At 40.2% G+C, this 25,313-nt stretch overlaps 2 protein-coding genes across 2 annotated transcripts; both read left to right on the top strand.

Moving 5' to 3' along the window:
* Positions 1-1,597: 1,597 nt before the first annotated feature.
* smtna (smoothelin a) lies at positions 1,598-5,528 on the top strand. The gene is made up of 8 exons (XM_028601989.1): positions 1,598-1,892; positions 2,515-2,603; positions 3,283-3,358; positions 3,461-3,589; positions 3,686-3,719; positions 4,168-4,285; positions 4,411-4,562; positions 4,660-5,528. Exons 2-8 carry the CDS (start codon positions 2,517-2,519, stop codon positions 4,805-4,807), a joined length of 744 nt encoding a protein of 247 aa, XP_028457790.1. The 5' UTR covers positions 1,598-1,892; positions 2,515-2,516; the 3' UTR covers positions 4,808-5,528.
* Positions 5,529-6,412: 884 nt separating this feature from the next.
* On the top strand, positions 6,413-24,116 carry inpp5ja (inositol polyphosphate-5-phosphatase Ja). Its single transcript, XM_028602235.1, has 13 exons — positions 6,413-6,845; positions 8,115-8,711; positions 10,490-10,597; positions 10,779-10,887; positions 11,020-11,136; positions 11,507-11,682; positions 12,101-12,212; positions 21,488-21,597; positions 21,714-21,924; positions 22,019-22,156; positions 22,259-22,324; positions 22,396-22,500; positions 23,297-24,116. The coding sequence occupies exons 2-13, from the start codon at positions 8,119-8,121 to the stop codon at positions 23,765-23,767; spliced, it is 2,316 nt and encodes a 771-aa protein (XP_028458036.1). The 5' UTR covers positions 6,413-6,845; positions 8,115-8,118; the 3' UTR covers positions 23,768-24,116.
* The last annotated feature ends 1,197 nt before the right edge of the window (positions 24,117-25,313 follow it).

Genomic DNA, 25,313 nt, shown 5'->3' with positions numbered 1-25,313 from the left:
AATATACAAGACATTGAGATGGGGATTTAGGGATGCAACAAAATATTATCTTTATCGATTAATCTGTTGATTTTGATGAAGCATTTAGTCTATAAAACTGTGCAAATCAGCCATTGAAGGTTCCCAGATGTCAGATCCCAGAAGTGACACATTTAAAATGCTGTTTCATCTGACCAACGGTACAGAACATCTTCATTTTGAAATGATGTAGCAAATCGGCAAATCCTCACTTTGGAAAGCTGGAACTATAGTGAATGTTTTGGTTTTAATAAAATGACAAGTAATTGCTTATTTAAATTGTTGCTGATACATTTTCTGTCATTCTACTGATCGATTAGTCCACTAATTTTGTCGGCAGTACATGCCTTTCCAGAAACAGGTCTTATTTTGACATGTCGCAGTATTAAAGGCTCTGGTGTGAATAATCATTTCAAATTTTGTATGAATTCAATTTAGCTGATTGAGTTTCCGGTGTTGTGCATGCTGTCCCTCCGTCACACTCTCATGACTTACTGGGACGCTTGAAGAGAACACAGCCATCGTTCATCATATTAGTAACACAAGTCAAAAATGTCTGCTGTGAAACCGGACCTGAGCCTGTTGTCATACAGCAAGGGTGGCCAACCAGTTCAGCATAAAGAGCCACAAAAAAACACGCACCATAGCAAAAAGCCACACAACACATGCACATCCATATTACAACAGCAACAGTGACTTCCAGATCTAATGACACAGTCATAATACATAGCAGTTTTCATAGGTTTTTTTTTTCTTACTCAGTGGGAAACCTGACAGTCTTTGTTATCCACAATCCTTTTTAGGTCTGGTTGTACTGTGTTGTGGCCACTCTTTCACTCATTTGTCACTAGAGGGGCTTTCAAACAATCAGCAGTAAAAGGGTTAATGAGGAAGGTGATCTGTGGCCGCTTTTTTTCCTCAGGTTGCAGAATCTGTCCATAAAAAAAAAAAAAAAACTGCTGCATTATTTTTTATTTTAAAATAATTGGCAAATGCATCATTCAAATGCTTTTTTTTTTTAAAACTTATCTGAAATGTTTCAAAAAGTTAAAAAAAATCTACCAATAACACAGCCCCCAGCCACACAATAAGAGCCTCAAAGGAGCAGGCAAAGAGCCGCATGCGGCTCAAGAGCCACAGGTTCGCCACCCCTGTCATACAGTGTGAGGTTATTTTGAAGCAGTTGTGAGAGTGTTCACCACTTGGTGGAGCAATTTGCCTGATTTCGGATTTATTAGCTTGTTCTCTTAATCTGCCTCAACTTTGAAGCACTAAATTAGTTTTAGTGTATTTTGCATTCACAAAAGAGTTAAAAGAGCTGATTCACAGCAGACGAAAGTGTGTGTGTGTGTGTGTGTGTCTGTGTCTGTGTGTCTGTGTGCGCTCTCCCCTCTCTTGTACAGATTCCTCTACTTCTGTAAACAGGGTGCCACTGGTCAACCTTTTGCCTGAATAAGGCAGTGCTCCTCACCTTTTTCCCTTGTTAACTCTTTGTTTTCCAGCCAAAAGATTTGCCTGCAGCCCCCTCCAAATGAAGTGTAACAAAGTCAAAATTGTGATTAAAAATCAAATACAAAGTACAGTTCGGGTCTGTAAAGCTTCATGTGACATCATCCAGGATGCAGTGACAAGAGGAGGAGAGATTGTGCCGAGGGTGACCGAGACTTCTCCTCCTTCCCATCTTGGGTGGTTCATGTAAGCAACCTCCACTCGCTCTCCAAACATGCATCCTTATGAAGCACTGCGCTGTGAGGTCAAGACTGAGCTCTCGCAGCTCTCCAGACAAGTCTAAAGAAGGATCGAGGAGAGGCTGAAAACTTCTAACGAGTCCAAAGACTTTCCACAAGACACACAAGTTTGCATCCTGTAAACAGGTGAGTGACACTACACCTCAAACAGCCACCAATCAGTATTATCAGCATCTATTTTTTCACATTTGTATGACTTAATTCTTCCCATCTTGTGCCATTAGGCTTCACTGCAACTCCTTTTTCACTGTGTCTGAGCGCATAGTTTTACGCTGTTATCAGATTCTTTTAGTTATGGTCTCGCTCCGCTACATTACTATATTTGTACGTGTTTTTGACTCTTCTGTGCTGCACTCAGCCTGTTGCTGAGATACACTGAGGGGTACTTCAGTAAGACAAACATTTCTTAGCACGGCTGCTCAGTTTGTGTCTGTTAGGACTAACACAACTGTTTATATTTAAATGGGTTTCATGCTCTGTGACTTTCGCACATTGTTAAGTGTAAATAACTAAAAGTGTCAGGTCTGTTTGGCCTGTGAAAATAATTCAAACATTTTAAATTCTACGTAAAAGATAAAAATATGATTATTCAGGCTATGTTGCTGAATTGACGTGAGAAAGGCGATGGTCTTTTGCCTCTTTTTATTTTCACAAGACCAAGTGTGGTTCTGCGTGTTTACTTGATGTCTTTCAGTTCCTCTCCTGTTAAGTATTCTCAAGAAATGTGTGTTATCTTAAATATGGACAGACATGGAGTCAAAAACTGATGCTGGACCAGCATCGATGACCAGCGAAGAACTGGCTGCTGTTGAGGATGAAGAGGTTCTCAACAAGATGGTGAGCCAATGATATGTTACTTTCAATGAGTTTGTGTCTCTTACCATCATGTATGGGTATCATGCAGACAGTGTTGTAAAGGAGGGAGTGGCCTTTGTGCAAAGGGAAAAAAATTCATTCTTACAGATATTCTTAAAGGTCCAGTGTGTAACGTGTTTAGTTGTTCATTATCAAAATCTGTGTTGCCCGTTCACAAACTTGTCCTTTTTCATGAATATTTACCCTCAACCAAGTATTCCTTTTGGCTTGAAATGTTACATTTGCATTATAATGAACTGGGTAGACGCTCCACATTCATGCGCCATCTTGAAATACGTTAGCCATCCCGGCCTGGCAAGTTTGAAGAAGGAAACATGGAGGACCACACGTATTCAAAATCCAAATTTCAGGAACAGGAGTCTTGAAAGTCAGGATATTGAAAAGAGCAAGAGAACGGCTTTTTGAAGCGTGAAGGCTACCATAGCTGTAATACGTACTTTGAACTGCGTGGTGCGAGAGACCACGTTAGATGGGAGAAATTCCTACACATTGGACCTTTAATGTTTCATTCAAAATCAGCCTTTTTATATTTGCTGTGCTGAAGATTTTCTGTCATCACCCTGACAGTGAGCCTTTTCTTACTTTTTTTTTAGATTAGGTGACCTTTAACCCAGTAATTACTTAAAAACTGTCTTTTTAGCTGGATAAAGCGACAGATTTTGAAGAGAGACGAGTGATACGTGCTGCATTGAGGGACCTGCTCAAGAAAAAGAGAGGTAAAATCTGACACTTGCTCCCGTGCTAGTTAACATAATAATATATCCATTATTCCTCTACTTCTTTGCTTGCTTTCTAAATTGTCCACCATCTCTCATTAGATAAACGAGAGCAGGATCGAGGATCGAGGCAGCAGGACTTGAGACAGCAGGGACTGAGCAAAGGAGGGACAACAGGTGGAGCTGTTAGCATAGGCAGAGCATCCATGAACCAGCTGCCACCCACAAACAGTACGTTTATAAAGATACTCTCGGACACCTTGTGATATTTTTATGTTTCATTTAAATGATGTGAGCTTCTTGATGTTGATTTGATTCTCTTGTTAGAGCCGCCAGGCCAGCCCTCTGCATCAGCAGGCAGGTGAGTCTATTGTATGGTCAGTTTTGCATGTTTGGGTTCATTAACTGCACAAAGCACGAGTAAAACATTTCATTCCTTTAATGCAGTCATGCCCACATAATTTGTTTATTATTTTTTATATATCATTTATTATTTTGCAAAATAATTACCTTTTTAGTAAAACAATATTGACCTTGTATGCAAAACGTTTTTTTTTTTCAACTTAAGTAGCCACATCCACAAACTGAACATGGTGTTAACTGTGAGATGAATCCTAACTTAGTGTGGTGCCATTATGGAAGCGTGTCAGCATCAGTGTCCTAATATCTAATGGGAGCTTGACTGCTGCTGCTGCAAAAAAAATATTCTTGTATGTTTAGTAAAGCATTTGCCAAGTTAAAAGATGAGGCAAACTATACTTTTCTGCACATACTGTGTGTATCTCCTTGTCTTTGTTTCTTCTTCTCAGCAAGGCCAGTCCTGCTGTAGCCTCAGCCCAGAAATGTCCTCCTGCTGTAGCACCCAACCTTAAAAATGTCAAACAGATGCTTCTGGACTGGTGCAGGGCCAAAACCGAGCCATATGAGGTGAACATGCCCTGACTTTTCTGTCTGTGAATTACTGCCTAGTGGAGCTATACATAGCCATGCACTTTATGTTTTATTCTCTGCCACTATTTAGTCTAAACTGATTCCCCTCTGGTCTGAAACAGGGGGTGGACATCCATAACTTCTCCTCAAGTTGGAAAGACGGCATAGCCTTCTGCGCCTTGGTACACCGCTTCTTCCCAGATGCGTTCGAGTACTCCATCCTCAACCCCAACAAGCCTAGGGAAAATTTCCAGCTGGCCTTCAACACTGCAGAGTGAGTTGTCATTCCTTATATGAAGAAACAAAAGCATCTTGTGATTTTACAGTTCTGTACCCTTAGTTGGTCGGTGACACCCCCTCTCTGTCTGCAGGAGGCTGGCTGGCTGCCCCCCTCTGCTGGACGCTGATGACTTAGTCCGGATGAATGAGCCCGACTGGAAGTGTGTGTACACGTACATCCAGGAGTTTTACCGCTGCCTGGTGGAGAAAGGCCTGGTCAAAACCAAAAAGCGACCATAGACTCTGCGAAGTCAGACAGCTTTCATGATTGGCTGTGATTATCAATTTAATACACACATCAAAAGAATATTGTTATGCACCTTTTTCATCTGAATATTTACATTATAGATAGTAAGTATTAATGTGTTTGGCTGATGCATCATGTGAATGTAAATGCTCAGTGCCTAGTGTAGCATTTGTATTGGTTTGTCTCAGCAGAGACTAATGGGTGTCTATGTGCTCTCAGTGGACAGCTGGCGTTTCAGATCAGTACATTCCACTGAGATTACACATCTGCATTAATCCCAGTCAGGGCCATAGAGAATCTGGGAACAAATGTTATCATGAGGCTGTTGAGGGCCTAAGGGCGTAAGCTTTACAGATACATTTAATACATATTATCCATTCCATTATACATGCTGTTGTTCTCTAACTATAACTGACGGTTAAACTAAATGGTACTGTAGATGCCAAAGTGTTTTATTTGCCTGATACAATATTCAGGAACTCCTCATGTTTTATTTAAAACTATTCGACCAGGACTTTGTTATAAATGGTTTAGATTTGTGTTTGGTTTGGGCTTGAGACTTCACATTTATAACAGAAAGCCTGTTTTACAAGCCTGGGTCTGTCGAGGTTTCTGCCTTAAAGGACGTTTTTCATCGCCACTAAATGCTTGCTCTTGGGGGAATTATTGGAATTGTTGGGTTACATTATAGAGTGTGGTCTAGACCTACTATGTCTGTTAAGTGTTTTGAGATAACTTTTGTTATGATTTGATACTATAAATAAAATTAAATTGAATTTACTGACAGGAAGGGTAAATTATAAATTGTAGGATCCAGTGTTTCGTGAGCTGGAGATGAACAAGAGACTGCTTTTATCATCTGCCTTTTTTAAGGCCCCCAACTTTATGGAGTGCAATACAAAAAAATAGCTGTAGCCTACTCCTTTAATACTGAGGATTCCTTAGATAATTATAATTACACCAGCTTTTCTAATGATCACATGATTGACATATTAAAAGGTTCATGTGCTTGATAATTTATGTGTGCTACATATGCACCAGAACTAAAATGTATTTTATTAATAATAATGATAATAATAATAATAATAATAATAATAATAATAATAATAATAATAATAATAATCAGCATCATCATCATCACAGGTTATCTTTTTTCGAAACTCAGGACATCATTAGAACATCTCAATAATAAAATTACTAAATTTGATTAACACATTTTTGATAGTCCCTATAGCCTATACTATATCTGCCAACAAGTACACAATCAGTTTTAATTGCAGCGTTACTTCCTTGATTGCATATCACAGATAGGTCGCTTTGCCAGACTGAAATTTAAATATTGGCATGCTAATCAATTAAACCCCCACTAGTGACGCACTCATGCCAGATTAATGCGTCACTGCTCAGCGTTCAGTGCTCAATTAGGCTATTTTTGGACGGATGCACTCTGGCAACTGATTTTTGTTTTGCCTTTCCTGCTCTGCCCGCCCCCTCAGGTGCCCATATGTTTTACCGAGAGAGAGAGAGAGAGAGAGAGAGAGAGAGAGAGAGAGAGAGAGAGAGAGAGAGAGAGAGAGAGAGAGAGAGTGGGTCGCTGTACGGCCGGTGTGCAGGCGGGATGCTGACCGAAAAGAACACAGCTGCTCCTGCCAACTGCGCTGCGTTATAGATAGTAGTGATACGTAGGATGAGGTTTAATCAGCTGTTGTATCGTAGTGTAAACATCAACATGCAAGAGTCCGGACACATCAACCGCCTCCTCCTGTCCTGACAGCCCCGCGGCGCGGTCTGCATCTGACACAGACGTCCGCTGTCCGCGGTACCAACGGGTCGCATCCGTCCTGCCGGCTGGCTGGGTCGGTCTGTCTTAGTCTCCGGACCGTAGATCGATCTTCGCCTTTATGTGACAGTCCTGTCGCGTTGATTGGCGTGTGAGACAAAAGGGGACTGATGCTGTTCCCCTCTTTGAATTTGTGAGATCACCTTTGCGGTTCACCTTGGAAATACACTTTAAATAAAAAACCTTGAAAGGTAAGACAGATGTTTCTACGAGGACGTTTTCACTGCAGCTGCGTGTTTGTGTTGATTTTTTTTTAATGTATAAAATTGTGCCTTGTGGTGTTTTCCATGAGTCCAGGCTCGCACCTTTGTAGGCTCATGGACTATATGAAATATTAAAAAGGGCAAACATGCAATGTGGTAGGCCACTTAACGTTATGCTCTGAAAGTTGCCTTTTCACTTTTAAAGTGAATTCATTACAAACTCGTCTGATCGTCATCAGTCAACACTCTGTTTTTAAGGTTACTACTGTGGTCACATGAGATTGTCTGTTACAAAGAGATTCTAATTTGCATGTCGTGAATGATTAAAAGAGGTGTAATACTTTCTGTGTGGGAGATCACATAAACAAAATGGTGGGAGGCCTCCTGTCCTGTCAGGCATCCTCTTCCTTGTGACCTACAGTGTCTGTTGACATTGTCTGATGTGCTCTGTTATCTGCTGCAGTGGGTCAACCCTGTCCTGAGACAGAGATCAAACGAACCGTGAGCAGTATAAAGCGCTTAACACTGTGAAACCATCCCATAATGATCACCAACAATTATGTCTTTTGATTTGGAAAAGGGTCGGGAGGCTAATTAATGTTACTAGGCAACAAGGATATAGGTCGGAGTTAAACAGTTAGTTCCTCAAAGTAACTAAGTAGGCTACTACTCCACTACATTTATGTGACAGCTTTATCTAGGCCTGTTAGTTACTTTGCAGATTCAAATTACTTAACACAAGCTAATCAATTATAATGTAATATTATAAATGTAGCTACTTAGCAGTATATAAAGTAGTTACAATTAGCCCCCACCTTTACCAAATGCAAGATTAAAGTAATGCTTACACATAATCCAAATATAAAATATACATTATATGATTCTGAGATGGCCCATTCTGCATAATGAGTACTTTCACTTTTGTTACTTCAGGTTTATTTTGATGCTAATAATGAATGCAGGACTTTTACTTGTAAACGAGTGGTATCTGAGTTCTTCTTCCATCACTGCCTCAGCCCAATTGCCTACTCATGATAACGTCATCAGTGATGACTGGGGAGCATGATGTGGACAGGTGCTCAATGTAATGTGATGCATTCTCTCAGCTTCCACTCAATTTGCTGTTGTACCCATATACCAAGAACTCACTTATACTCTCTGCAAGCCACACTGTCTTGTTTTTATGTCAAATTGTCTTTTCTTTCAAACACTTTTAAGAGAAATGTGTTATAATTATCCACATACTGCCTGTTGCAGGTCAATGGATCGCATGCAACAGAAACAAATCAGCACCAACACTTGTGGGCCCAAAATGCAACCCGGACACTGTGCTTTGATCAGAGTCGATCCGGCTTTACCTCCACAGCTCGCAATCAAGGAACCACCTCTCGTTAGCCCATCTGAGGTGCTCATGAAACAGTCTGGATTGAGCCCCATGCAGGCTGCAGAACAAATGCAGTCAGGGCAGCCAGAGTCTGGGTCCACCCTAGTGAGCATATGCCGGCCAAGACCAACTGCTCTCGGAACTAAACCTGCTCCAAAGTCAACCAGAATCTCAGTGGACCCCTCCAAGGAAATAGATTTGATCCCAGTTTGTATCCCGGGACCTCAGAGTGCCAACGTCCTGTCGTATTCCCCGTCAGAGTCCTCCTTCTGCCATCACAGTCCTCAGAGTCCCCACGGTCTTCAGTCTCACACCAGCAGGCCTCACCTGAGCCCCAATCCCAGCCTGTCCTCCAGCCTCAGCCCCAAACCCAGCCTCAGTCCTCAGCCACAGAGGATGCCCTCACCTGGGAGCTCCACACAGAGCCAAGTGCAGTCCGAGAAGCCAGCAGAAGAGAACAATGACTTCAGGTGAGACAAATAATGCCATTTTTATATTAGGCTACTTAGCCTGTGTGATTTCCACAAGGTCTTAAAAGGATTCTGTACTGTGAATCTTATTCTCTGTAATGTCTAAATACAGCTGCAGGAGCTGTTCTGCAGTCAGCAGCTGTAAGAAAGTTGATGTGCCAGACCATGTCACATGAATCAAAGCTGCAACTTTCACTAAGAGCTTTGGGAACCTGACAGAGTGACACAGCCACATTTTATTTGCAGACTTCCCAGAGGCATAGTTTTATTGTGTATCCTCGCTCATAAACAACGGCTGCTGTAAAAACTCAGCCTAAATCTTTATATGAAGGAGAAAATAATGTCCTAAGGTCTTCAGATGGCAGCAGCCTCTGCCAGTCCTACTGTCACACTCAAACACATTTCTCATCACGCAGATTCTAAAATAATACACAATTACATATACTTTACATTCAATTACATGTCAGCAGGTAAAACCATTTTAAGGATCGTACTGGGTGGTGTTTACATGGATAACCAACTTTCAAAATTTTAAAGTTTGCTGCTGAAAGCATCACAATGATGAGCTATGCTGTGTTAAAATAAGATTTAGTAAACAAACAGTAAGAAAACAAGACTATTTTAAAAGGAAAAATGTTAATTAGGTCGTTTCTGACATAAAATGTTGTTCAACAGCCAACTCACATCTTAAATATCTAAATGTTTTTGAATGCACCAACAGGGAGAGTTTTTTTTTAAGATTATTTTTTGGGCATTTTTAGGCCTTTATTTGACAGGACAGCTGAAGACATGAAAGGGGAGACAGAGGGGAATGACATGCAGCAAAGGGCCGCAGGTCAGAGTCAAACCCAGGCCCGCTGTGTCGAGGAATAAACCTATATATATGGGCGCTTGCTCTACCAACTGAGCTATCCGGGCGCCCGGGGAGAGTTTTTAAAGCAGCACAGAAATAACACATGATGATAACATTGACCTAAACAAATAAAGGAGACTTTTGCCTGATAGTTTCTGTCTCAAGCTAATTTCCTCTTACTGTACGTTGATTTTCATGTTATACGCTACTGACGTGAATGGAAACAATCTTAAATATTATGGTTTGCTTTTGAAATAAATAAATTATGTGTAGTTATTTTGCTTAAACATGCAAGTACACCAATGTGGTCCTTTAAGTTAATTTAAATGGGAGACAAATCTATTGCTAAAACAGTTGTCATGTGATGGCAGAAATCATGAATCCAGATAGCAACCAGCAGAATGAAATGATTGATATAATGATATAGTTGATTTATCAATTAGCAAATCGGGAAGAAAAAAAAACTTAATTGGCAACTATTTTGATAGCTGATTAATCATTTGAGTCATACTTTAAGCAAACTAATTGCCAGTTCCAGCTTCCCAAATGTGAGGATTTGTTACTTTTCTTTGTCTTTTATACATTTTATAGAGAAACTAATTCATTGGTTATATAAATGTTAGTTGCAGCCTTGGGTTGCTTCTGTTGTTTCTGTATTGAAACAGTTTTGCTGGTAGGTTAATTTCAAAGGACAGTTAGCTCCATTTCTTTCTCTTTGTTCTCTTTTCTAATACACACACATATGCCTTAGTCATCATCGAGGTACAAAGGGATGCTTAATTGTGCATATCTTTTTTTCCACAGCAATAGAAAACTATTTCTCTGAGGATTACAGAGAAATAGAAATGCCATCTTTTTACCCAACACAATACAGTGTAAAGTAGTTAAAGTAAATCTAATGCAGCATTCCCATTGTTTCTAAAAGGGTGTACATCGTCACATGGAACGTGGGATCAGCTGTCCCGCCAGATGACATAATTTCTCTGTTCGGACCAAATGTTTCAGATGGGAGCGTTGACATGTTTATCATCGGGTAAGCAAGTATTTCCACCAGGCTCAGCAGTGCCAGAGAGACAGCCGTGAGTGCCCACTCAGTCATCTGTGTTCATTTTGATGTGCCCCCCTCCTGTTACTCATCACTGTCCTTTTTTTTTAAATTAATTTTTTATTTTCACTTGTTAATGACATTTCTCTACTTTTCTGGCACAACATAGACTGCAGGAAGTCAACTCCATGATAAACAAGCGGCTGAAGGATGTTCTTTTTTCAGACCAGTGGAGTGAGCTTTGCATGGACACACTCTGTCCTTTTGGATATGTTTTGGTCAGTAAGGAGTAAAATCTGCTCATATAAGTCATACTGTAGTTTTTGTTTTACTCTTATTCTTTTATTTGCCATCATAAAATCTAGTTTACCGTATTGACATATTATTTTCCATCTGTCCTATCTGTCTAGGTGGCGTCCCAGCGTATGCAGGGAGTGCTGCTGCTGGTATTCTCTAAATTTTGCCATCTTCCATTCCTCAGAGGTGTGCAGACAGAGAGTACACGCACAGGACTCGGAGGATATTGGGTACGTGCTATGCATTGAAGAGCGCTGCTCTGAATGCTGAGATTTGTTACGTTGCAACATTTGTGGTGGGTTTATGTCAGTGGGATTTAGGGGGGGTTGGTGGTTGGTCCCTCCTGCCAGCAGGCACGTGCGTGTGACCTTCCTGTGCGTGTTGATGTCAGCATCACCCCTGGCTGCTGCTGGTGCAGTCTCCTTCTCTTTGAGGTCAGTGCAGCAGAAGGCTGTCTGGCTTTCTGGTTCTGTGACTCAGGGGAAGGAAAAACATCCTGCCTTTTTTCCTGAACACAGATACGGTTGATAGATGCCTGAATGCATAAGGGATCAATGTCTCACTATGTCCTCTCTTTGCCCTTTTTTTTCTCACTCTTAGGGGAATAAAGGGGGTGTCAGCGCGAGGATGACAGTGTTTGGCCACCCGGTGTGCTTTCTCAACTGTCACCTGCCAGCTCACATGAGGAACCTGGAGCAGCGGATGGAGGACTTTGAAAGCATCCTGCAGCAGCAGCAGTTTGAAGGAGGCACTGCAACTGGTGTACTGGACCACGAGTGGGTGACATGATTTTTTACATATGAGTTGAATTAATATCGCTGAAGATTGAAGATTGACCACCCATGAAACAAAATGCTCATATTCATACATTAAATATTCTGTTTTTTTTTTATTTTCACCAAAATGTTTTAGACCTGACCTGAGCTATAAATTGCAACAGCTGCTTACCAATGATAAATAAATCTTAGGGGGCCATATTACATTATAGAGCTAAAAAGTCTCACTATTTGATCTTTTATGTGTCTTTAGTTTTAAATTAGCACATTTTATTTGACCAACAATGTTACAGCTTTCTTGGGATAGCAGTATATATTAAGTAAAGTAGGATATTTAATAGAACCTTTACAATTTACAAAAGTAAACAAAAATAACATTCTTCTTTTTTTTAATTAAAATTTATTTTTCTGTCCCCAGTGTCGTATTTTGGTTAGGGGATTTAAATTTCCGCATTGAAGACTATGACATCCATGTGGTGAAATGTGCCATCGACAGCAATAAGCTTCCTCTTCTGTGGGAGCGAGATCAGGTGAGGCATTTTAAAAACATTTGCCCCTTCACAGACACGGCTGGATTTTTCTGGAAGGCTTTACACCACCTGTTCGTCTCTTGATCACCAACTACAACTAGCAGAGGGCGCTGTAGCACAAAGTGAACAAAAATCACCTTTACTGTCATGGCATGCATGATTGATTGGGATTTGTCTTAGTAAGCTGACTCAAACAAAGAGAAAGACAAAAAATAGTAAAGCCATTCAGTCATAGAGGATATAATATTAATAATAATAATAATAATAATAATAATAATAATAATAATAATAATAATAATAATAATAATAATAATAATAATTACTTTATTCAGGACACAAAAAGGAAGGTCCATAGTACAAGTTAAAAAACAATAATTACAACATAGCAATAAATATACAGTGCATACAAATAAATTAATAAAAAGTCAATAACTTTCACTTGAAATATACAAACAGGAGCGCCAATGTCTCCACAGTTTAGATGTATACCTGACAGAGCTAAAACCATTCTGGGCAAAAGCTTGTATAATTCTATTTTCAGAGACAGACATTCTACACATGTATAAAAAAATAAGATTCCTTATTAATGCCGAACAGGTAGGCACACCAACATTAACAAACATTTGACTAGCACTACACCATCTTGGTTGTTTTAAAAGCAGTCTCATGCCATCATTATACGCTACATTCAGTCTCTGCATATTCTTTTTGCTGTAAGACCACCACAAGTAGGCAGTATTAAGTGGTGTACAGAATGCTCTGAATAAGGCTACCTTGACCTTAGAACACATGCCAAATTTACGTGCAAGCACATTAGCCTGAGCATATATCTTGCAGCACTGTCTATTGATATCCTTATCATCCGATAAATCATTTACAATATGATGGCCAAGATATTTAATCTCATCACACACTTTAAGGGTGGTACCAAATAAAAAGAAATCAGGGAATACTAATTTCCTGTCTTCTTTACTTCTAACAATCATGATATTGCTCTTACTTGCATTATATTTGATATCAAAATCTGCACTGTACTGAGAGCAAACCTTCAACAGTTGTTGCACCCCAGCACTATATGGGCAAATGATTACCAAATCATCTGCATACATAAGGTGATTAGTGAGAGTATTGCCTATCATACATCCTGTATTGCAGTTATTTAATTGTTGTGACAAATCATCCATATAGACATTAAAAAGGAAAGGTGACAAAATACCATCCTGATGAACTCCATTATCAACAGTAAATGGTCCCCCCCCCCCCATTTCACCTGCATAGACTGGTGTGAATACCAGAAGACTAAAATTCTTATAATTACTTTAGGAATTCCTCTGTGTTGCAATTTAAGAAACAATTTGTCATGGTTTACACGATCAAATGCCTAAGGGCATCTCTAAAACACATAAAAGTTGTGGAATTCTGGCTATTATAATGATCTAAAATTTCCTTTAAGGCAAATATGCACATGTCTGTACCGTGTAGACATTTAAAACCAAATTGGTTGTTATTCGTAAGAATATACTGTTCCAACCTGTTAAGAAGAACTGTCTCCAACACTTTGGATACAATGCTAGCTAGGGCAATAGGTCTATAATTGTCCATACTATTTATTTTGCCAGTTTTGTCTTTAATGACGGGAACTAATAAAACAGGTAACATAGATTCAGGCAGAGTCCCATGAACTAAGAAACCTGTCATACAAATAGCAAACAAGGGAACAAGTTTCTTGCTTGCATATTTTAGATGTTCAGCGGTTATTTTATCAGTCCCACACACTTTATTGTCATCTAATCCCAATATTGCAGATTGTACCTCTCATATTAATAACCACATTTTCATCATTGTCAATATTTTCTACCTCAAAAGTATTCCTCCCAATACAATTAAACAGCTCACGATAATGTTGCCGCCACATCTGGCAATTTTCATCTGAGCCACTAACACCCTCAATATTTGAGGGTAAAGCCATTTTAGCAGTGTTCGTGGCTCTAACCTCTTTCCAAAAGTCATTATAACTTCTGTTATGCATATCATTCTTTTTTATAAATCTTAATGCATATTTAAAATTTGCATTTGCCCTTTTCTTCTCTTCAAATAAAGGGCCATGTCTATCTCTACCGGACTCTATCCAGACTTTAAAAGTACACCGAGCTTTGGCAGTGAAGTGTTTCCACAATTGAGTCATATAAAACACATAAATCTTTACTATGTTGTGAATTCTTACAATTAATATCACAACATCTTATGGCGTCTTTGGGCAGTGCAATGTTTCCCAGCAACCCATAGGTCCTAACATGATATTTCTGGAAATCTTCCATGGTTAACTTAGTCCAGTCTAGTCTTCCTGTGTTAATGCTATTAGCCACAGTAGTTAACATTGGCAAGTTTTTAACATTTAAAGACAGAGAAAACGGTATATGATCGGCACTGGCAAAATCATAATGAATCATCATATCATCCAAAGAAGCGTGTGCATCAGTTGTACATACACAATGATCTAACCACGAAGTGGTATGCCATGCTTCACTGATGTAATTATAACTATTATTAGGCAAAATAATATAATAAAAAAAATTGTCTGTACAAAAATGCATTAAGTGATTAGCAAACAAAGAGTTTGCATCAGAAATGTCAACATTCATGTCCCCTACAACAAAAATACAGGCTGAGGCATTATCCTGAATAAAAGAGCCAACAAATGCTAATCTATTTAAATATTCAGCTTCATTTTGATAACACTCATAAGGAGTGTATATATTCAAGATAATAAACTTTGTATCATGACAATTAAACTCGATACCAACAGCCCAATCCACACCCAATCTTACCACTGATATTAATGAATCATAGTTCTTATTCCAGAGGATAGCCACGCCTCCAGATATCCTACCTTTTACAACTTTAGTACTTAGATCAGTGGTAGATTCCCCAGCCCCGTAATATTCATTATGTAATGTATTTAGACCTTCCAAATCCTGCTAAAAATGTCTCTTGAATACACAAAACATCACAATTGTCAAGAAGCTTATCAACCACAAAGCGACGTGACTTATCCCCTGCACTGTGCCCGAGACGCAGGCCACGCGCATTATATGACCCAACCCGAAACTTCATATTAGGCCTTTTATAATGACTGCGCTGTGCTCACTTGCCCATTGTCTTGAGTCGTAATAATCCCCAGATTGTGACCATCAGAAAGGACAGCAGCTGCTTGTTCTTGCCGCTGGCCACGCTACATTATGGCCAAGCATGCGCCCCTAAAATAGCATCTGAATAACGCGCCACTGACTTTAGACTAGCGCCACTGATTTTAGTTTTTCCTGGTCTGTGACGGAATTGTTTTCTGAAACTGTAAAATAACACCAGGGAATTTGTGCGCCTGAACACGCCTCATCTTTTTGCTGAACCGCCCCCGGGAGCGCAAATTCATTCCCTAATTTACCGACGTGTTCTTGTGGAGGGAAAAGTCCGCTGTGCATCGGGTGCAAAATAGGAATGATACATGCGTCTGAATACAAAGGCAATTGCGCGTTTGACAAGTGCAAGATAGGGCCCTTAGTCTTTTGTGGGAAGGAAGAAAATTAAAAAGGTTGTTAGCCGGGTGAGAAGGGTTCCTTTAAAACTTTAAGGCCCTTCCTTTGTAGTCTAGCCTTATAGATTTCCGCTTGGGGTGGGCGATCACATCCAATCTTTCTGGATGCAGTGCACACACTATTTTGTCCAGCTGTCTCCTGTCTTTAGCTCACAGGTTGCCAAACCACACAGTTATTGTGTAGGTAAGAATGCTCTCCACAGCTGCTCTATAAAACTGCATCAACCCATCCCTGGATATGCCACATTTTGCAATTGTCTTAAAAAGAAAAGTCTATGGTCTTGTCTCTGTCTCCTTGTTGAACTTCGTTGTTGTTGATGACCAAGGGTAGGCTGTCCCCACAGCTCCTGGGAAAGCCAACTTCAAATTCCGGGGTTACTACACACCCCTGTCAAGCCTCAGTGCTGATGGTTAAGGATTTGGAGAATATGTAGTTAAGTTTGACCACCGGCATCCTCTCAAACAAAAATTCAAGGGCCCATCGACACAGGGACTATTCAACTCCCATATCCGTGTTTGTCAAACAGCCTGGATGGTAGAATAGTATTAAAAGCTGTACTGTCATCGACACACAGAACCATTGCATAGTTGTTAGAGGCCTCTGGGTGTTGAAAAATCACCAATCATCAACATATTACAAGTCCGGTGAATTCTATTAAATGTCTGCGACCGGCACAAGATTTCCCACATTTTGACCAACCATGATGTATGAAGAGTGAAAACTGTAGGGGAGAGAGCAATTTGTTTGGAAAAATTTCAGAGAATCATACTGCAGCTTCACTCTCTGTCCTCCCCTCTAGCTCTCAACATTCCGTCCCCATACACACACATTGGAAAATCTGAAAGGGTCTGAAAACGTACTGCAGCTCCATTTCTTTTCATTGTTTCTATCGGCAGTTGTTAGAATAGAGCCAAAGGTTTAGAGAAACAGCCTAAAGTAGAATGAATGAGTCTGAAAAGTGGTAAATGTGTCAGATTAAGGAATCTCAATCAACTGACACATACACACGTACAAATGCGCATGCGCACACACAAACACACATACACACACACAAACACACTTTCAGTACATTCAGTCTAATCGTAGCATTGTTTAATAACAGAATTTCATAACGACTGCATGAACTTTCTTCATGTGACTTCACTGGTATCAAACCTGATGATACATAAGATAAACCTTATCTTATCATAATCAGTTACAGTAATCAACCAACAATGAAATCAATGAAACAAATAAAATCTGTAGACAAATAAAAATTACTGCATGAAGTACATACACTTTGACTCTGAAGAAAAACTACTGTAAAAGCAACAAGAATACTGTAACTATTTCATAATTTCTCCGTCTGGCTGGATCAGGCCATAAGATTTCATCCACATCACAGGCTATGTCTTCATTGGCAAGGCACCGTTGGAAGAATCGCCTCGTGTGACGAATCCACCCCTGCACAGAAGCTGCTTCAATATGATCACAGGCCTGCTCCATGGCCTAAATGAGGGGCAAACGGTCATAGGGCCGCAGGTCGTATACCTTCCACCGCCATGCTGAAAAAAACTCTATTGGATTCAGGAAGGGGGAGTATGGGGGAAGGTATAAGAATTCAAATTCAGGGTGCTCATGGAACCAATTCTAGACCAGAGCAACCCAATGGAATGAGACATTGTCCCAAACGACAATGTACCGCATCTGGTCCACTTGGTTTAATGCGGTGACAATCTCGTGCAATCTGTCAAGAAATTAAAGTATTAGATTTGCATTATAGGGTCCCAAATTTGCATGGTGGTGGAGGACCCCATTTTGTGTAATAGCAGCGCAAAGGGTGATGTTACCCCCCTAGCTGCCCTGGCACATTGGTGATTGCTCTGTGTCCAATTACATTTCTCCCTTTTCTTCTTGTTTTCGCAAGGTTAAATCCAGACTCATCCACATATATAAATTCATGTTGAATTTCTGCAGCATCCATTTGCAAGACTCTCTGAAACACAGTAAAAGACAATAAGATGCTATTCAATATCTATTGCACAGTATTTTTTTTTGTGCCAGAACATTATAAGCAGTGTACAATACCACACCATAGTAAGATGAATACATACCTCCACATACTCACTGCGCAGATGTTTCACTCTTTCTGAATTTCTGTCAAATGGTACCCGATACAGTTGCTTCATGTATATTTGATTTTTCTTGAGGAATCAACCTAATGTTGACAGAGAGACTCGTTGGATGTTATTGAAAATATAGTCATCATTGATGATATTGGCTTGGATTTCTCACAGCCTGATACAATTATTGGTCAAAACCATGTTCACAATGGCGACCTCTTGTGCACGAGTGAACATAGGGCCCCTTCCATCTTGGTGTCCTTGACCCTCAATCCTATGTAAAAAAATATATATATTTATAAAGAAATACACATGCATCCTACAGTCAAATGTCACAGTAAACAATATTGATGATAAATACAGCAAGCTTCAGTTTCAATGTACTGTGTGGTTAGCTTACCTGTTTTCTCAATGAAATGTCCGAATTACTGACGCAACAGTATTTCTGTTGAGATTTGGTTGAACTCTTTGTCCAGCTCCCATCAGTGTCAGTCCATGGTTGAAAACATGGTCAATAAGTGTTGCACGGATTTCTTGAGTCAAATTTGGTCCTCGTCTTCTTTGTTCAGGTTCTATCAACTCTTCAAGTCCTTCTTCTCCTCTTCCTCTACCTGGGCCTCCTCCTCTACCTCATTCTCCTCTTCCTCTACCTAGGCCTCTTCCTCTATCTCCTTCTTCTCCTCTTCTTCTACCTCCTTCATCTCCTCTTTGAGCTACCCCTCTCATTTTCACTCTTCTTCTTCTTCTTCTTCTTCTTCTTCTTCTTCTTCTTCTAGCTCCTTCCATTTTTGTTGAAGACAGGTGAACTCACCTGCTGCCTTTTATAGCACACTTGAGTGCTGCGTTTTCAAATTAGCACATGTGTGCTTCCACACCTTGTGGATGTGATTATCTAATTCGTTCATTGGTGTGGTCATTGGCAACCCGGGGCTTTGTAATGACAAGGAAGTAACCTCACAATCCTTATCTGTGTCTAAGGTGTGAAAATGTGTGTAGAGTTTTACAAATCACTGTGTGTAATGTTTTGCAAAAAGGGTGAAGCAGACATTGTGTGTAATGTTGTGCAAATCTGTGAAGGTGTTTTGCTCATTGGAGTAGAATTTTGCAAATTGTGTGGACATTTTTATTATAATGTGTAAACAATCGTAAAAAAACTCTAATTTGCTGGGTGCATTGACTTGTGTGGTCTAGACCTACTCTATCGGTAAAGTGTCCCAAAATAACTCTGGCTGTGATTTGACACTATAAATAAAATTGAATTGAATACTGGAGCAATTTCAAAGATTGTTGTTCCCATCAGTCATAGGGTCCAGGTTGAAAATGACTAAACTGAGACCTAAAACATAACAACCGTGTTGTAATGCAGTGTTTAATATTTAAACCACAAGACATACAGCAAGTAAAGCCCAGGATACTTGCTTGATAAAAATCTGTTCTTGTGCAAGTTTTAACAACCGTTGGAAAGAACGTGTTCACTTCTTTAGAAACCACACCTGCAAAAGACTGATAGTGTTCTTGGCAGGAATTTAAGGAAAAATAAGGAAAAAACAAAAATAATAGCTTAACTTGAACACACATACACACACACACAGACACACACACACACACACACACACACACACACACACACACACACACCACACACACCACACACACACACTTTTGGAGTGAAATTCTACAAAATAAGTGATTACCGGTATTTTCACTTTTGTAAAAATAAGCAAAAACTCACAAAAGGCAGATTGTGGTTTTGACCATGTTACACAGGACAGATATTAATCTTACAGTTTAGCTACGTGACGGAGGAGTGATTGGAATGAAAATAGGAGCTGATACAAAAAGATAGAGACGTTTCTATTGTTCAGCTCTAATGTCAGGAGACGCCAGCAATCTGAACAGGAGGAAGGCTGCAGGACACACAGACACAGACAGACACAGACACACACACGAGGAGGTAAGATAGGAAGAGGAGAAGAAAAGGAGAGGAGGAGAAGAGGAAAGGAGGAGAGGCAGAAAGTAGGTGGGGAGAGGAATATAGAAAGAAGAGAGGAAGAGGAGAGGAAGAAAGGAGGTGTACTAACTAACTAACTGATAAACTGACTGACTCTGATGACTGACCTCAGGCCTCAACATCAAGACAAGGCTCTGGCACACCTTTGATAGTCCTCAAAGACCGTAACTCCTATCGCTTAATGTTTAATACTGTGAGAGATATACACATACACACAACCACACAAACACACAAACACAGTCACATACAGTAACTTCACAGCAACAGGTCAACATGTCAGGGATCAGATCACATGACCAACTGCAGTTAAAGGTTGCCATGACGACTCCTGTCTCAGAGAGTTCTTCTCACAGAAACGAGGTTCTTGCGCACCTTTGATAGTCCTGCTCCTAGCTCAAAAACTCTAACTTCTATTGCTTAATGTTTAATACTGTGAGAGATATGACACCCTGCTGATCATCCTGTGCAAGAATGGTGTGTGTTGTGTAAGAAATGTGAGGACAGTAGCTGTCCAAATAGGGCCTGTTTCTCTTCTTCTCCTGGTATTTCTGGTATGATTTAGTACAGGAGGCCGTGCGACAGTTGGTGGATATGGCTTCACTTGGAAGCTTACTGTGCCTCATGTGAAAGTTTGTTTACCTCCCTAAGCACATTGTTAGAAAGGGCACAAGATTCCCTACATTTTGATGTAAAAGTAATGTTAAAACTGTGGATGGTATCGCAAGGTAAAGAGTAGTTTGCTTCTGCCTCTTTCCACTCTGTCAGTTGGGCCCTGCCCTCTGATTCTGAGCATTCCATCCCATACACACCAATGTAAAAATGGCAGAAAGGCATTTTTTTCTAAGCCTCAAAGAAGACTGAATATTTTAAAAAGTACTAATGGGATTTGAAAGTTGAATGCCAACCCTGAATGTATGAAGCATGTGGAACGTTTTAAAGTTTGCATGGAGTTTCTTGCTGAATGTAAGAATGAGTAGCTAGCAGTTGAAAATGTATGAAAATGTGTCAACTTTGAACATTCAGTCCATCCGCTTTAATGGAGTAAAAATGTCCGCTAAACGTTGAATATATCGGAAATTAGAAAAAAAAAGAATAAGAATAAATAAAAATATAGAATAACGTAGTTTCTTTCAGCATTCACACCAATAAGTATGGGGGATAATAGACATGGCACCGATTGCTGCTAAAGCAGCACATCGTCACACTGAACTACAGCCTTGTAACTGAAAAACATTTTGCAAAAAATGTCACGTACCCCCTGCAGTCCTCCAAAGTACCCCTAGGGGTACACGTACACCCATTTGAGAAACACTGCTCTAAACTGATATGGCTCTAGGACAACACTGGAGAGAATGGTTACATACACACAATTACACAGGCACAATTGCAGCTGACTTAAAACATTCTGTTAAACATCTCAGTTAAAATAGGGGCATGTTCATATGCACAACATTTCAGGCTAGCACAGATCAGGGCCATCAGCAGCCATTCTACTGTTTGTCATGCTCCCTGATTAATCCAGGCATGTGTGACCTGCTCTGCTTCTCCCATCATTTGTCTAATCTACAGCTCAACATCGCTAAAAACACAGAGTCCATTCTTGAAGGCTTCATTGAGGGACCACTCAACTTCCCTCCCACGTATAAGTTTGATGTGGGCACTCATACGTATGACACCAGGTTTGTCCGGCATTCACCTCAACAAACTTTCTCTATCATATTTTATTTTTCCAGAAGCTGAGGCCTGTTAAACTGTCGCTGCCCACTGTGACAGTCTGTTGCTTCTTTTGTGTCAGTGCTAAGAAAAGGAAACCTGCCTGGACAGATCGCATCCTCTGGCGCCCTCGTCGTACCGGCTCCCCAGTTCCTACCCACAATGCAGCACTGCAGCGGGGTCTGACTTCGTGGTTGGGTGGGGCGACTAAAGTCACACAGCATGTGTACCGAAGTCACATGGGCTACACCATCAGCGACCACAAGCCTGTTTCTGCTATGTTTTCACTACATGTGAGACAATATTTCGCCAAATGTATTAAATGACATCTCTCTTTGTGTTGCTTGCTTATGTTTGATTTAATGGCCTTGTGCTCTGTTTTTCTAGTTCCCATTTAAGGTGGATATGCCCCTGGCAGAGCTGCAGGTAAACAAGGAGTGGTGTAAAGTCTCAGATGCTACAGTTAGATTCACTGTAGCATCGACTTATCAGCGAAGCTCATGGGACTGGGTAGCAATATACAAGGTAATTCTCAGATAGTTTTTGCTCAAAAGCTCAGAATAAATGCTTACATTTGATGCCCATTATCAGTTTTTGAAATTATGTCTATTTGTTACTTCTACACAGGTTGGATTCAGACATCACAAAGATTACCAGGCATACATATGGGCCAAGGGAGAGCATGCAACACAGGTGTGTCAGACATTAATTTTGTGTCACAGCTAAATTCAGGGATCATTTTTAACTGTTCTTTTCTTCACCAGGTGACATTTACAGAGGAGGATTTGCCGAGAGATGATTGTGAATACATCCTGGGTTACTACAGTAATAATATGAACAGCATTGTTGGACTGTCAACACCAATTAAGGTAACAAAAAGTCAGAGGACAAAAGGTAGCCATTTCACTTCTTATGATATATTCATATATGGATATTATGGCATATATATGGCCATAAGTATGTGGACACCCAAGCATTACGGCCATATGTGACTGTCTATCCCTTAGTTGTTGGATAGGGTTGAGGGGCAGGGATCAGGGGTGTCAAACTCAACTTCACTAGGGCCACACTGGAAAATGAGAATCACATCGAAAATTAACATATCTTTGACTGTATTATTGCCTGTCTCGTATACTCTTCGCACTTACAGTTTGGTCAACATAAAGCCCTAAAAAAGTCAGCAAAAAGTACCTTAGCCATCATAGAATCAATAAAATCAAGCAAAACAAGTTACATTTTTAAAAGCAGCCTCCACACAGCCAACTCACAGCAACCTGTTTCACAGCCTGAATATGCAAAGTTTCAAAGTCGGCAAATCTGCCAAATTCTGCTTTGAGTCTCGCACAATTACAGTTTGGAAAACTGTTTTCCGTAGTTTTGGTTTGGTGCACAACTAGGCATTGTGTGCTGTAGCATTAAGATTTCCCTTGATCAGTGGCGGAAAGCAATCTACTCAAATACTGTACAATTTTAAGATACTTGTTGAGGTGAAACGATAAGTTGATTAATCCATTTGTCAGTCTGTCCATCTATGTTGTTGTGTTGTTTCTTTTACTTAAGCAAAGAATATGTAGAGGTGTGCACATATACTTTTGGTCATATAGTTTCCTTTTTAGCAAACTTGCTCATGCTCTTATCTTCTCTTGAATTCTCCATCCTAAACAGATCAAGATTCCAGTCCACAGCCCCACCGCTCTTCGCTCAGACAGCTTAGACATCAGCTCAGAAGATGACAGCACTCTGGTTTTGCTGGCTCCAAACTCCCGCAGCCCAAGCCCTAAACCCGGCAAACACCACCATCGCCATCGTCGTAGCCGCAGCCCTGCTGTTCCTGCTCTTTCCTCCAACCCCCTCCCCTCCCTGCAGACCCTCAGCCTCTGTCCTCGCTCCAAAGAAGGCCAGACTCACAGCCGTTCACCCTGCTCTGCTGCTAAGAAGGAGCGACTGGTCTCTCCCGAAACTGTGGTGTCCCCCGTCATCAGTCCACTCAGTCCACGCAGTCCTGTGTCTCCAGGTGGTGGGGTGACTGCACCAGAGGCCCTGATCGCTGCCATCTTAGGTGAACACAGACCAGCTCAGGTTAGCCCCACAGGAGTCAAACCGATAGGAAAGACAGGGGACACAGACAATGCATAGAATACAAACATCAATAGTTTAAAGGAGGTGATGTACAAGAGGAATGATGGCAATATCCATGCAGTCAGAGTCTGATTGGATCCCACAAAGTCACTGTGCTCATAGAAGCAGCACATTTAGTGACTCCTAATGTAGTTTGCAAACATTCCACATTGTGGCTCTGCAATTCTCTGTCTCTGAATCGACCATCATCTCATACACTATGTGTATCTTGGACTCAAAGATGTGTCCAGACTCCCAACGACAAGTGCTTTTATAGACTCATAAGCTATATCATATGTAAACAAACATATTGAATGTGAAACCAAAGTCAGAGTGAACCTGTGATTGATGTGACCAGTTAGACTGACAGCAATATGGATCCATATAAAAAGTCTTGTATCAAAATAAGGACCCTGGACCGAAGTATTTATGGTATCATAGAGTGTGTTTGTGTGTGTGTGGGCCTATGTGTAAAATCATACATTACATACATACATCATTTGTGAAACATGCATTTGGAACAGATGATGGTTTGAATTTTAATCTCTATAGTTCTTGGTCTGTTTTCATAAAATTATGCTAATGTTTCCGAGTGCAGAGATAGAGCATTTCACCACCTCAGTCAATCTGAAATGTAACATGTGGCCGTGTGACTTGAGCAATAACCTTTGATCAGTGCTCTTTTTCTTAGCAGCTTTGTGAGTGGGGTTTTAAGCTAATGTCTTTATTTTGCTTTAGGGAACAAACTGTCATGTAATTGTATGAGTGTGCAAATAAAACAAGAACAAACAGAAAACAAACTGACAAAATACTTTTTATTGGACAAACACTACTTCAGTGTTTACGTATATGTGTGTACATGTGGACTCAAGTCAAACAATGACACATAATGCACACAAATAAGGTTAACACAAGACAGCAGCAGATGTCAAACAGCTTGTCCAGCAAGAAATCATTGAGATGCTGATGGTGGTGCAAACGGCATAAAAGAATTTGGCAATTTTCAAACAGAAACAACAAAACAAAATGTCAATCTATTGGAACGTCCTAATAATCAGTTCAGACAAAAATGGTCTTGGTGGCTATGGATCGGAGAGTGGTCGCACCTCAACTACAAAACTGGCGGTTTGATCCCAGGCTAGGGTAGGACCAGAGGTAAAGGTGAAAGGCCAAATAAAAAACTTTTACAGAAAATTATTTATCTTTTCTGCTTTTTTTCTTTTGATATACTGGATACTCTCACCTCTTAAGGCCTTTAAAACCTGTTAAAATAATGAAAATACTTTACCTTTACCTCTAGGGGCCCTTTACTTACAGGATATACTGCAAGTACTGGATACTGCATTTTACCTGTATTCTGTTCTATTCTTTTGTTTTACTATTTCTATTTTATTTCATTTTATCAAATATTTAAAATGTCATTTTATTCGATCCTATTTGCCAATGCAAAGATATTGGAATGTTCCATGTTTAAAATGTGCTACAGGCTATATCTTAAATAAAGCTGCCTTGCCCTGCCTTTAGGCCCCTTTCAAAAAGTAAAACTTCATACTTTCACCTGTTC

This window comes from Perca flavescens, chromosome 16 (assembly GCF_004354835.1).
Source record: "Perca flavescens isolate YP-PL-M2 chromosome 16, PFLA_1.0, whole genome shotgun sequence".
Lineage (NCBI taxonomy): Eukaryota > Metazoa > Chordata > Actinopteri > Perciformes > Percidae > Perca > Perca flavescens.
The sequence above is the reverse complement of the archived record's forward strand: the minus strand, read 5'-3'. Positions and strand labels throughout refer to the sequence as shown.